The sequence below is a fragment of the Barbus barbus genome, assembly GCF_936440315.1.
Source record: "Barbus barbus genome assembly, chromosome: 32".
Classification (NCBI taxonomy): Eukaryota; Metazoa; Chordata; class Actinopteri; order Cypriniformes; family Cyprinidae; genus Barbus; species Barbus barbus.
This window is the reverse complement of record NC_136760.1, coordinates 15,296,116-15,310,769: the sequence shown is the minus strand read 5'-3', so window position 1 is coordinate 15,310,769 and position 14,654 is coordinate 15,296,116. Positions and strand designations below refer to the sequence as shown.

The 14,654-nt window shown below is 38.0% G+C and overlaps 1 protein-coding gene across 1 annotated transcript in view; it reads left to right on the top strand.

Annotated features, from left to right (window-relative positions):
• LOC306852331 (protein bicaudal C homolog 1-like) overlaps positions 1-14,654 on the top strand; it is a 115,147-nt gene that overhangs the window by 84,204 nt on the left and 16,289 nt on the right. Inside the window, exons 8-11 of the mRNA XM_079389066.1 lie at positions 18-269; positions 9,074-9,205; positions 13,131-13,344; positions 14,472-14,630. Of these exons, the coding sequence (XP_079245192.1) occupies positions 18-269; positions 9,074-9,205; positions 13,131-13,344; positions 14,472-14,630 (757 nt within the window). The remainder of the gene's footprint in view (positions 1-17; positions 270-9,073; positions 9,206-13,130; positions 13,345-14,471; positions 14,631-14,654) is intronic.

Here is a 14,654-nt window from a genome sequence, read left to right as displayed (position 1 = left end):
CTGTGGTGTCGTTGCAGAGGGGCACGGCAGTGTTACTGGAGCACCTCGCTGGCAACCTGGCCAGTGCCATCACGATCAGCACGCAGCTTGACATTGCACCCCAGCACCACCTCTTCATGGTGGGCCGCAATGGCAGCAACATCAAGCACATCATGCAGCGAACAGGTGCGCAGGTCCACTTCCCAGACCCCAACTGCCCACAGAAGAAATCCACTGTCTACGTGCAGGGAACCATTGACTCTGTGTGTCTGGCTCGCCAGTACCTGATGGTGAGAGATTTTTTTTGTTCTTTATTTCTCATGCCACAATGTTTGTGCTGCTAACATGAATGATGCCACAAATCATGCAGCTTTTAGAGGAAAGTGTATTATTTTTTTTATAAGCATTCAGACTTGTTGGTCAAAAAATTGGTGAAAAAAAATACACTTGCAGCGCAGTGACTCATTTTCTTTTTACTGTTCTACTCTTGTTTTCCAGTAATAGAATCAATCACATGATGATCATTTTGCTTGTCCTGATTTATCAATTTATTAAAAAAAATTAAATAGGAAATTATATCATAGACCCCTGCAGAGTCTCATGACTGTGTGTCAAAGTCAATAAATATCTTAAAATATCAGTTGACCTTTTTTATGACAGTTGATAGCAATGCACTGAAATTTTTGCAAGCCAAAATGTTTGGCCAAAAATAAATTTTCGGTTTCTGAAACAATTTTAGAGAGCCAAAATCATTGATGAAATTAATTTACAGCTTGTAAACCACATCACATTTACCTTTGAACAAGTATATTTATTATATTTTTCTTAACCTGTTGTCTTCATTATTTGATGTGTGTTTTTATAAATCTGTCATGAATACAAATTACAATATTACAACCACAGTTTAATTGTTTGTTACAGCAACTACAACCCGAATTATGGAAATGTTGGGACATTTTTTTTTAAATTGAATAAAATGAAAACCAAAAGACTTTCAAATCACATGAGCCAATATTTTATTCACAATAGAACATAGATAATATAACAGTTATTTAAACGGAGAAATTTTACAATTTTATGCACAAAACTAGCTCATTTCAAATTTGATGCTTGCTACTGGTCTCAAAATAGTTGGGACTGGGGCATGTTTACCATGGTGTACAGTACCGCCGCTCCCTATACGCAGAGTACGCAGTTTGCGTAGGGCACCAACTCCCAGGGGGGCACCATCCCAGTTGCTCAAAAAAAAAAAAAAACGTGACGCGCCATTCCTGCATCCGCGCTCGCACCTCATGTTTGCGGCTGAATGCAAATGATCATAATTGATGGACAATTATTGTAAATAATACAATTTAAGGACAATTTTATTTATTAATTTACTTTTATACAGCATTTTATTAAAGTTCTATTTTGTTGGTATATAGCTGGTGTTTTTTTGTTTGTTTGTTTGTTTTTGTTTTTTTACATTAATATTTGAGGGAGGGGGGGCACAACAATGCAATTCTGCTTAGGGCACCCATTTGGCCAGCAGCGGCCCTGATGGTGTAGCATCTCCTCTTCTTTTCAAAACAGTTTGAAGACGTCTGGGCATCGAGGTTATGAGGTTCTGTAGTTTTGGTGTTGGAATTTGGTCCCATTCTTGCCTGATATAGGTTTCCAGCTGCTGAATAGTTCGTGGTCGTCTTTGACGTATTTTTCGTTTAATGATGCGCCAAATGTTCTCTATAGGTAAAAGATCTGGACTGCAGTCAGGCCAATTCAGCACCTGGACTCTTCTACTACGAAGCCCTGCTGTTGTAATAGCTGCAGTATGTGGTTTTGCATTGTCCTGCTGAAATACACAAGGCCTTCCCTGAAATAGACGTCGTCTTTATATACCTTTCAGCATTCATAGTGCCTTCCAAAACATGCAAGCTGCCGATACTCTACTTATGCACCCCCATAACATCAGAGATGCTAGCTTTTGAACTGAATGCTGATGACACGCTGGAAGGACTCCCTCCTCTTTAGCCCGGAGGACTCAGCGTCCGTGATTTCCAACAAGAATGTCAAATTTTGGACTCGTCTGACCATAGAACACTTTTCCACTTTGAAACAGTCCTTTTTAAATGAGCCCTGGCCCACAGGACACGGTGGCGCTTCTGGACCATGTTCACAAATGGCTTCCTGTTTGCATGATAGAGCTTTAATTGGCATCTGCAGATGGCACGGATTGTGTTTACCAACAGTGGTTCCTGGAAGTATTCCTGGGCCCATTTAGTAATGTCAATGACAGAATCATGCCGATGAGTGATGCAGTGTCATCTGAGGGCCTGAAGACCACAGGCATCCAACAAAGGTCTTCGGCCTTGTCCCTTACGTGCACAGATTTCTCCAGTTTCTCTGAATCTTTTAATAATGTTATGCACTGTAGATGATGAGATCTGCAAAGCCTTTGCAATTTGACGTTGAGGAACGTTGTTTTTAATGTATTCCACAATCTTTTTACACCCTCTTTCACAGATTGGAGAGCCTCTGCCCATCTTTAATTCTGAGAGACTCTGCCTCTCTAAGACATCCCTTTTATAGCTAATCATGTTACAGCCCTGATGTCAATCAACTTAATTAGTTGCTAGATGTTCTCCCAGCTGAATCTATTCCAAATGTCTTGCTTTTTCAGCCCTTTGTTGCCCCCCTACCAAATTTTTTGAGACCTGTAGCAGGCATCAAATTTGAAATGACCTCATTTAGTGGATAAAAGTGTAAAATTGCTCCGTTTAAACCTTTATGTTCTCTGTGTTCTATTTTGAATAAAATATTGGCTCATGTGATTTGAAAGTCTTTTAGTTTGCATTTTATTCAAATTTAAAAAACGTCCCAACATTTCTGGAATTCGGGTTGTATTTAATACATTATTAAAAGGTTTTAATAAAAACTGCCAATTCTTTTTTTATATTTATACAACTTATTTGTTTTTATTTGAGTGTTGATTATTAAATCATTAAATAATTGCTTCCATTATCCTCATTTGTAAGTCTCTTTGTATAAAAGCATCTGCTAAATGACTAAATGTAAATGTAAATACATTTGATTAACTGATTAATTAACTTTAATTTTGGTTTTGATGTTTCAGTAAAATCATTTCAGTGCATCACTAAAATATGATATTTACAAAATAGAATATACTCTTTACCTTGAATATATTTATAAAATAATGTATTTATAAAATAATTTATAAAATAATGATTGAGATATATGATAATGAAAATATATTACAGTGTCACTTTTTACTTGATGGTTACATCACATTACCACAGTAAAATTGCACAAGAAGAAATACTGCAGATGATATTAAGAACTGACTTGGACAAGTAAATAGCCACCTAGGCACCACAAGGTAATCCTTAGCAGAAGTTTCTCTCTACTCTCATCTAATTTCATCTCATCTTCCCTTAAGCCATCACACAAATAGTGGCTCTATTTTCTCTCATTATGTGGTGGTCCTTTTCAAATTAATTGGTCTCCAACCAACAGAAGAATATTAAACTGACAAAGGCAGGGGCACCAGAAAAAAAAACACAATTCTTTTGAGGAACACACAAGTGGAGAGCATTCCCTCGCTCTGAAAGCAGAATATTTAGCCCTCCACCACACTGCGGTCCTCTCTGGAGACAGATATTGGCCCATCTGTCCCCCAAGTCCTGATTTAAACACTCAGCTGGAGGCCGAGGAAAGAGACAGTACTCAAGAATAATTTATTCTCAGTTTTTGGCTCAATTTAGATCCATTAAGGACATTTTTAGCATGCACAAATAAGACTGCCATAGCAGACTTTCCACCACACAATCTAGGCTCTAGAACTTTTCCTGCATATGTAGAAGTTTCTTTTTTTGTTTTGTTATCAACATTTTTAATTTTTATTTTTCATACATAACACAACATAAAAAAAACAATATATATATATAAAAAATAAAATAAAATAATAAAATAAAACAACAGACACATACTCAACATCTCAAAGTCCAGTCAAAAGGAGGGAGAAAAGGAAGGACAGAAATGGTAGAAGGCTTGGCTCCATTGATTCGTGCTGTTGTACATTCACAAGACACTATTTGCAGGAGGCTACGGATCCAATATGTTTTCCCACACATATGCGGTGTAAACCAGTTCTGTATTATTGTCTTCTTCGCAGCTGTAAAGCCAGCAAACAACATTCTCTTTTGCATCGAACTTATACAAAGACCAGAATCATCATTAAGAAGACACAAACTTGGGTTAACTGACCAATCAGTTTGCAGTAAGGATGATAAAACCAGGTTTACATGTGTCCATAGACTGATAGTGATAGGACATTCCCAAAACATATGCAGAAAGGTACCTGATGATGTAGTATTACATATATGGCAGTTGAAATTTGATTGTAGTTTCATTTTGAATCTTTTGTAAGGAGTTACGTATGCTCTATGAATGACTTTGAAGTGAATAAGACGATGAGCCAGATTTTTAGATGTTAAACTGAGATTAGACCACACCCTCTCCCAGTCGACAGATAAATTAAGGTCAGATAATTCCCTATTCCAAATAGTTTTAATAGAAAGAGGTTTTATAATGCAATCAAGAATCTTATTCTATATTAAGGAAGCAGATGGCCGACCAGCAGATGGTGCAATCCAGTCCCGCATAGGATGAGAGGAAACGGGAGAAGACCAAGGAACGCCATACGCTTTGAGAGCGGAACGTAATTGAAGAGAGACAAAATATGCAGATGCTGGTAGACAAAATTTAGTTCTTAACGTCTGAAATGAACATAGGCCCTGGTTATCATATATATCACTGCACGTGTTTACACCTAAAGAAGACCAAGAGGGTTGGACAAATGGGCGATTTCCGCATACAAAATTAAAATTGTGCCATAAAGGTGTACTATAACAAAATTTGAAGGGTCCTCCTATCCGACGTTCAACCGTTTTCCAGATTTTAATAGAATTGGCCACAACCGGACCAAATTTATAATTATCCCCTTTTTTCCCCTGTGCCAGTAAATACAATGTCTTGGAGTCTATTTGGTTTAAGCTTGTCAGCTTCAATCACTCTCGAAGAAACTGTAGTTTGAGGATCAACCCAAGTATGAAGAGCCTTAAGTTGGACCGACCAATAATACAGTTCACAATTTGGTACAGCCAGTCCTCCTGCGCTATTAGGATGTTGTAATGTGGTAAGTTTAATTCTGGGGCATTTATCATTCCAGATAAATTTCGTAATTATGGAGTTGATCTCCTTAAAGTAACATGGAGGGGGAGAAAGCGGTAGCATAGAGAAAAGAAAATTAAATCGAGTTAGCAAATTCATCTTAACAGTGGAGATTCTTCCTTGGAGGGAAACATTAAGATTCTTCCATCTTTGAATGTCATTCTTGACCTTAACTAAAATATTATTAAAATTGTCCCTGGCAATCTTATGAATGTTTTTATAAATGGTAATGCCCAGATAGGTGAAAGATTCCTTAATAGGGATGAATGAGGGAATAGAAGAATTAACTTTAATATTGTTAACTGGCATTAAAGCAGATTTATTTTATATCCTGATAAGCTACTAAAATTATCAAATTCCTTAATTATATTAGAGACTGAAACATCAAAGTGGTCTAAATATAGAATAATATCATCAGCGTATAACGAAATACTATGATTATGATCATGAATCTTAATCGATACTTCAGACTTCCTGATGGCTTGTGCTAAGGGTTCAAGAGATAGACAAAACAATAAGGGGGAAAGCGGACAGCCCTGCCTCGTTCCCCGCTGTAAAGGGAATGGGGGGGAAATAACATTACCAGTTATGACTGATGCAGCAGGTGAGTGGTATAATGTCTTAATCATAGAAATGAAGTGTTCACCGAAGCCAAAACATTGCAAAACTGCCCACATATAATTCCACTCTAGCCTGTCAAAGGCTTTTTCTGCTTCAAGTGAAAAGACTGCACAAGGGGTTGGGTGGGAGTCCGCAAAGTCAAGAATATGATGGAGTCGACGCATATTATCAGATGCATTACGCCCCTTGATGAAACCAGTTTGGTCCTCCTTGATCAGACTATGAATTACTTTCTCCATACGAGAAGTAAAAACTTTAGCATAAATTTTTAGATCACATGAGATAAGCGAAATTGGTCTGTAGTTGGAACAATCTAATGGATCTTTCCCTTTTTTAAGAAGTAATGAAATCGGTGATGTTTTTTGATCTCTATGAAATACCCCATGTTCAATTGCAAAATTAAATGAATTAAGTATAAGTGTCCCTACCAAATCCCAAATTTCTAAATATAATTCCGGGGGGAGACCATCTAGGCCTGGCGATTTGCCCTTTTGAAGGCTTTAAAGAGACATGGAGTTCCTCCAAACTTAATGGGGCCTCCAAAGATTCTTTATCCATCTGTGAGATCCGAGGCAGTTCCAATTTATCTAAATACTGCTTACAAATTGGTTAATCAAAATCTGTTTCGGCTTTATATAGATTTGTGTAGAAACCTTTAAATATTTCATTAATTGCCACAGGGTTTGTGGTGACCTGCTCATCCGATGATTTTATTGCGCTTATATATGCCTTAGACTCGCATTCTTTCAACCTAAGAGCCAATAAATGACTAGGTCTCTCAGATTCAAAATAATATTTTTGCCTAGTCCTATGTAAAATAAATTCCGACTTTGATTGTGAAAGCAAATCATATTCTTCTTTTAAAGAGGATAACTGTGTAGCCTGTTGCTCCGTAAAATGTTGTTTTTGTAGGTTCTGTAATGATTGGATTTTATTTTCTAATTGTGTAAACTGGCGGGTTTTCGCTTTGGCAAGAGTAGAAGAGAAAGATATACAGAAACCTCGTATAGCACACTTAGTCGTCTCCCACAGTTTTTGAGGGCATATTAATTTCAAGAAACTCCTTAATATATTCTTTTAAAGAAGTAATGAAAGTCTGATTACTTAATAATGATATGTTAAAGCGCCATCTAGGGGACTTGGCTTTAACATCGGAAAGTGGAACACTGCACAGCACAGCAGAATGATCAGATAATAAAATTGGTAATATAGAGATGGAGGAATCAGACGAAATTAAAGATGGGCTGAGAAAATGTAGTCTATCCTAGAGAAAGTCCTTAGATTTAGTATTCTGAATTCTCCAAAGATCGATTACGTTAAGCTCAGTGATAAATGTATTCAGTAATTTAGAGGATGGATTGGCTGTTGTATCAGATTGAGATTTATCTAAAGCAGGATTTATGACAGCATTAAAATCCCCACCCACCACTAAAGGGCAATCAATCTGCTCAAGCAGAGTTTTGGAAATCTGTGAAAGGAATGCACTGTCTGTCTCATTCGGACCATAAATAGAGACCAAGGCTAACCTATTATTATATATTTTGCATCGGATAAAGACAAATCTACCCTTCTCATCACTACCAAGGTGTTCAATTGTTAAATTTAACTTCCGGTTAACAAGGATAAGCACCCCCTTAGTTTTATTTTGAGCGCAGGAAAAAGCTGCTAATTTGTAATACTTATTCTGGAAACGTGCAGCGTCGGATTGCTTTAAATGTGTCTCTTGTATTAGGGCACAGGAAATAGATTTACGATGTAAATATTCTAACACACGAGTTCGTTTAACAGCAGAATTTAACCCATTCACATTTAGTGATAAAATATTTAGAGTATGCATTGAATATATAGCGTGTAAACGTTGTGTTTTTTGAGAGAAGAAAAAAGCAAAAAACAAGTTTAGCCAGCGTCCATGTCCATTCTGCCATCATCCGCTCCTGGGCAGCTGGGACCATGTTCATCCCGGCCATCAAACTCCTCCCGCCGGGCTGGAGAGACAGCGGCCGCCGTTCCCCCGCACGGAGCCGCGGCATACGTCTTCTGCTGGGACAGGGAGCTAATAAAATCCTTCTGAGGGGAATCGAAGCTTTTCTGTTCCCCCTTGTGCCGTAGTTTGATTACGACCGGATAGATGAGGAAGGGCTGGAGACCAGGCGCTGTCATCTTCTTCAAAACCAGACCAAATGCCTTTCTCCTGATCACTGTAGCTGGACTAAAGTCGGGAAAAAATAGCAGTGTGACATTGTTCTGTGCGCATTTCACCGGATAAGCCTTTCGAGCACCCTTCAGGATATCTGATCTGTCATGCCATCTCAGTACACGGAAGATGAGAGTGCGCGGCCGGTCAGAGCCCCTCCCTCCGTCATACACGCGATGTCATACGTTGTAGTCATAGTCATACGTTGTTCCTCCAGCACCTGTCCTCCATATCCGTCACCTTCTCTGTGAGTCGCTCCAGCTGATTTCTTAAGCCCGTGACTGTCCTCCTATCCTCACGTGCAGCTGCTTGAACAGAATCTACGCAGAATCTCACATGTCTGTTTCACCGCGGTAGCTATGGTCTCAAACTCCTCTCTTAGCTCTTTAACAGACTTGTTGGTCACTTGTATGTCTTCACGCAGTTTGCGTAATGCTGGAATCAGCACAGAGTCCATCGCCTCTCTTACTGCCAGATTCACAACTGAATTCAACTTGTTTTGCTGCTCTTCAAATGCTAGTTCGATGCGGCTAGCAATAGCATCGTCGAGGTCTTCTCTGGAGATTGTGGAATCTGATTTTTTTTTCATTGGCGATTGCTCAATCTCTCTTTTCCGATCCCCTTTGTCTGCCTTAGCACTCATGACAGGTCCAATGCAGAGTGGTTCAAATTTTACTGACAGGATCATACAAAATATGGCAAAGTGAGCAGAGCGAAAGACTCAAGCCTGCATCGCCGTCGATGGGTCACGTGATCCCCCATATGTAGCAGTTTCTTCACTGCCTGCTGAGTTAGCTGTGTCGGGAGAGGAAAAAGAAGGTCAAGGCCCAGTAAATGAAAGCCTTACGCCTGGAGTACCTGCTGCTGTTTTTCTTTTCAACATGAGAAGTAGGTGATGGATCACTGCTGAATAACTGTTGCTGCTTTAGGGCCGAGGCCAACAGAGTCCTTGAAACATTTAAAGTTCGGCTGTATGAATGATTTACAATGGTGTAGAAAAACTTTGTTCATTTCTTTTTTTTCTTGCTTTCTTCCTTGTGCTTTCCACAGGGCTGCCTGCCACTGGTGCTGATGTTTGATATCAAAGATGACATGGAGGTGGAACCGCAGTGCATTACTTCCCTAATGGAACAGCTTGATGTGTTCATTAGTGTCAAACCCAAACCCAAGCAACCCAGCAAGGTATGCACACTCACACTATTTACATAAGCCAAACTCGACCTCACATTCGCAACATATATCACTTATGGTGGTGGACACTTTTAGATGTTACACTTTGAGCTTTTCTCAGGACTCACTTTTTGTTTTTGAGCCATTTGAGCAATGACTTTTAATCAACTAGTTTCAAGGGGATTTTTAGTGGATGTATGAAGTCAGTTCTCCTCAGGTGCACACACAGTTGTTCACAGTTGTAAATTTAAGAGTTTTTACTCTAAAAGTATATTAAATGTAAAGTTACATCTATTACAGTTATAAAATTATTATTAACCAATTTACAGGTTTTTGCCATAGCATTTTAGGGCCAGATTCACTAAACAGGGCAAATTAGCCGATGGGAGAGGAAAATTCTGCGGGAGATTTACTAACAATGAGCACATTAAATAATGGCGCAAATACCAGTAATTTGATAAGCGCAAACATTAGTAAATTGTGTTGCGTAATTAATTTTAATACTCTCCTCCCATAAATTTTGCGTCTGAAAGGGAAACTCCTACAAATGCATATTCAATAAGGTCGGGCGCAAAAATAACTGTGTCTACACCTTTTCAGTGCTAATTCTTCACTGCACATCTTTAGTAAATCCTGACAGTAATATTATAACACCAAAAGATGGTTTGGTAAGTATGTTTTGTTACACATCTTTTTTTTTTACACAGGTTTTACAGTGTGTGTGTGTATATATATATATACACACACACACACTGTAAAACCTTTTTATTATACATATATTAGTGCTGGGAAATGATTAATCACATCCAAAAGTTTTTGTGTAAATAATATATGTGTGTGTGCTGTGTATATTTATTATGTATATATAAAGACACAAACATACAGTATATATTTTGAAAAAATGTATATGTTTATGTATATGTGTGTGTGTATATACATAAATTAATAAGAATTTATTTATTCATAATAAAATATATTCACATAGAATACAGTTTATTTTAAGTTGTGATAATATTTCATAATATTACTATTTTACTATATTTTTGATCAAATAAATCTTTGGTGAGCATAGGAGACTTTCAGAAACATAAAAAAAAAAATCTTACCACAGTAGTCACTGTAGTGTAATATAAAGACATTCATACATTTTAAGTCATCATTAAGTCTAGATTAAGTCTCCAGCTTTTTGATGCCACCATGTATGATACCTTGAATCCTCAGATCAAGCATTAAGGCCTAGTTCTTTCAGAGGCTTAAAATTACGATGCCTAGTCTTGTAAAAGTAATGTATGGAACGTATAGGATTTGTGGGTGGCTTACTAACAGGATGTGGAAACTGGGAACGCTTCACGTCCTTGGTCATGGTCAAGGGTGAAATCCTATCCGGTGTTTTAAGCTGAACGGCAGCACTGTAAATTATCAGTCTTAGTATAAACCTAGGTTTTTCCATTTCAGTGATTTGTGTTGATGCCTCTGGCTTCTCTTCTTTCACTCTACTAATAGACTAATGTGACTAATGTATACAGCACATATGCTAAGGAGGATTGCTACTATTGCTACCAATAGAAAAGGAAATATGAGAACACGTAGAATTTCAGTACATTCACAGAAATCCTCCACTCTCAGGTTCAATTAAGTTCAGCAAGTTCACCACTAATAGATCTTTACAACCTCAGACTCAAAGGGATCATTAGAAATAAAAGTTTAATTGGTCTTTTGAAATAAAAGAATTTGATGTTAAGGGGTCATATGATGCTTTTTTAAAGATGTGTAACAGAATATGTTGATATGCTTCAATGTTCAAAAAACATTATTTTTCAAATACTGTACATTATCGTCGTTCTTCTATGCCCCGCCTCTCTCAAATGCTTCGTTTTCTACAAAGTCCCTCCTTCCGACAAGTTCAGTCTGCTCTGATTGGCCAACTGGCACAGTGCATTGTGATCGGCCGAACACCACAAGTGCGCATCGCATTCCATAATCGCGAGCTTCATCTTTCAAAATAAATGTAAAGACAGTTAATAATGTCCTTAGTTTTGCCATCAGTTCAAGAACAGAGTCGCGTGACAGACACAGTGATGAAGCTCGTATGTGTTTGCACACAAGCCCGCGTGTGACAGCTGACTCCACTGTGATGTGACCCTGTCTCTCTCCCTCAATCTCACACACGCACGCACACACACACAACGTGCAAAAGTCCGCATTTGAACAGTCAATAGAAAATACTTAAACTAATAACAAAACATACTTACAGTCGCTGATTCAGAAGCACCAGATTGTCATAGCAAAGTCAGAATTACCTCCTCTCCTAGGTTCACGAAACGGTCGTCCATAAAATGCGTTGCTGTTCTGTTGTAAGTAATCTTAATGATTCCTAAATGCATCTACTCTCGGAAGGCCAAATAAAGTGCTTTTGCTTTCGCCTAGAAACACACAGCGTCTCCCTGTCATGGATTCATCAACACTACTGCAGTTACTGAAACTTCTTTCTTTGCGTGAACATTTGGGCGGCATTATGAAAATATTTCCACATCGTGACGTAAACATGTGGGGGCGTATTTGAACGAGCCGTTTTAGGGGGGCGTGGCAGAGTCTTAACTTTGATAAAGAATATCTCTTTGGTTTTGAGACTTTAGTCTTTGCAACTTCAGGGATCTTATCTATGCACAATCAGCTTGTAGCACTCCAAAGAGAAAGGGAAACTTGAAATCGCATCATATGACCCCTTTAAATTAAAACATACTGAAATCAGAACTTCCTTGCTAATGAAAAAAAAACAGTGTATTGAAACTAAATTTACTCCTAAACAAAAGAAGAATTAAAAATGAAAGTGAAATATGGTAAAGTTCACCAAACCATGTGATGTTTCTTGCTGTGTGCAGAACCTGCCGCTTTAAACTTCTTTTAACATCTACAATAAGTGGACTTCAAGTGCAAAAATTTTAAAAATCATGAATTAACTCTCTTTAAAAGGAAACAACATCCACATTATATTCATTATGATGCCATTCTGTACTACAGAGGCAAAATGTACTGATTATGCCAACACTAGAAGAGTTTTTGGACTAATTTTCTCACTCTGTTTTCTCTGAATCTGAGTTCAGACCAAACCATCTGTCACGCGACAGATCATACGCAAGATGCAAATGCAAAAGTTGAACATGTAAGAATAGTGCATTTACACAAAAAAATTAAATAAATAAATAAATAAATGAAAATCAGCACAGTGGAATGCAAAAATATGTTCTGTATGAACTTAATGCCTGTTTAGACTAAAGGTCATTGCACACTGAGTCCGAAATTTTTACATGTTAAAAAATAAATACGACCTCACGTTGTGTCAATCACATTTGCACACTCCCTCCGAAACTTTCGTCTGTCAAAAAAAATCAAACCAGGTTCGATTTTCTGCGTTTTCGCATCCGTAGCATGCATTTTGATAGGAAAGGATAAGGAATACGAAAAAAATGGAAAAACACGGTTGTGAAAATTTCGGAATCAGTGTGCAATGACCTTAAGAATGATAATTACTGTATAACATTAACTAAATTATCATCCCCACCCATGCATGATAACATTCTCTGATTGGCATTCGATGTTTAGATCGTTCATCAGTTGGAAAAAAATCACTTTGAAAGTGATTCTAACAACATTATTCACCTGCACCATTATCGATATAGTTTAAATAGATTTTTAAAACTTTATCTTATTGTTATCATTAAAGTTAACGTGTTTGGTGTGAACGGGACTTTACTGCCTGTGACAAATAATTATTCTATTGTTGATAAAACTTTTTCTGCTGGACTCTGCTGTTGTTGTTTTTTGAATGACACCAAACAAATACTGTATGACTTTTGCATGGTCCTAAAATATAGCGCCTACTAGTGGACAGGAGCTGATTTCTAAACTCTAAATCTCTTTTTCTCTGGGCTGTCAGTCAGTGATAGTGAAGAGTGTGGAGAGGAACGCTCTGAACATGTACGAGGCCAGGCGTTATCTGTTGGGTTTGGAGAGCAGTGGTGTATCAGTCCCCACCAGCATCAGCAGTAACAGCAGCAGTCCTCTGTACGCCCCTGCTCCACCTCCACCTCTCAGCTGCCCTGTTGGCCTTGACATCCTGGCCTCTGCTGGCCTAGGCCTCACCAGCCTAGGTAAGAAAACGGTACATTTATTTCCGGTGGCTATAAAAGTACATTATTCTTCTAATCAACTTGAGTTTAATTAAATAAATAAATCTGATTCAGTTCCTGAATATGTTTTTTTTGTGGACTGATACAGGAGTACACTTTACAGTATTGAAGAATCCAAAATGCAGGGGTGTGTGAACAATTCAAAAAGCGAGGGGAACATTATTGTCAGCTTGATTTATGAATATTAATGAGATTATGTAACATACTCCCAGTAGTCTTAATTGTTTTGTTGAAAGGCATGTAAGTGGGTGCAAAGCATAACAGGATTACCACTTCCACTTCATTGCTTGGTCCGCCGACTAAACCAGCTGGCTTAGACTTTTGCATGGTCCTGAAGTAGTTTTACATGAGTTTTAAATTCTTCTCTTTGCACTGAAGATGAGTAAAGAGACTGTTAAATATGAAGATTTTGGAAGCTGAAAAAGTTAGGGGAACTAAATCATTTATGATTTCTGTCTCCCTGCTAAAATATAACCAAAATTACAATAATTTACTAGAATTAGATTAACATTTGTTGTCAAAATGAACAGTACATAAGATGAACAGCTGAATGAGACGTACTAATTGCACAGTAAGTGCTTTCAAAAATGAAAATTTGCTGAAAATGTTCTCACCCTCAGGCAATACAAGATGTACAGTAGATGGGTTTGTTTCTTGATCTGAACAGATTTGGAGAAATGTACTGTAGCGATACATCATTTGTTCACCAATGGATCCTTTGCAGTGAATGGGTGCCATCAGAATGAGAGTCCAAACAGCTGATAAAAACACCACAATAATCCACAATTAATCCACACCACTCCAGTCCATCAATTAACTTTTGCAGTAAAAAGCTTCTTGTTTATAATAAACAAATCAGCTGTTTAGACTAATTCTGATGGCACCCATTCACTGCTGGAGCCATTGCTGAGCAAGCAATATAATGCTGATTAAAAAAAAAAACCTCTCATTCACCTTAGACAGCCTAAGAGTAGGTAAATTTGCAGCAGATTTCATTTCTGAACTATTCCTTTACATGTACAGAAAATGTCTTATGTTGAAATTGTGTTTTTTGGTTTATTGTCTGATCTTTTTGAACTGACCTGTAGGTTTGCTGGGACCTACGACAGCCTCCATGACAGGACCCTCCACCAACTCCCTTCTCAACGCGCTCAACAGCTCCATCAGCCCATTACAGACATCCACCTCTGGAACACCCAGCCCCAATCTCTGGCCCAACTCACTGGCCAGTCCTGCCAGCACTCCAGGTAAGGAGAACACAGACAGACATC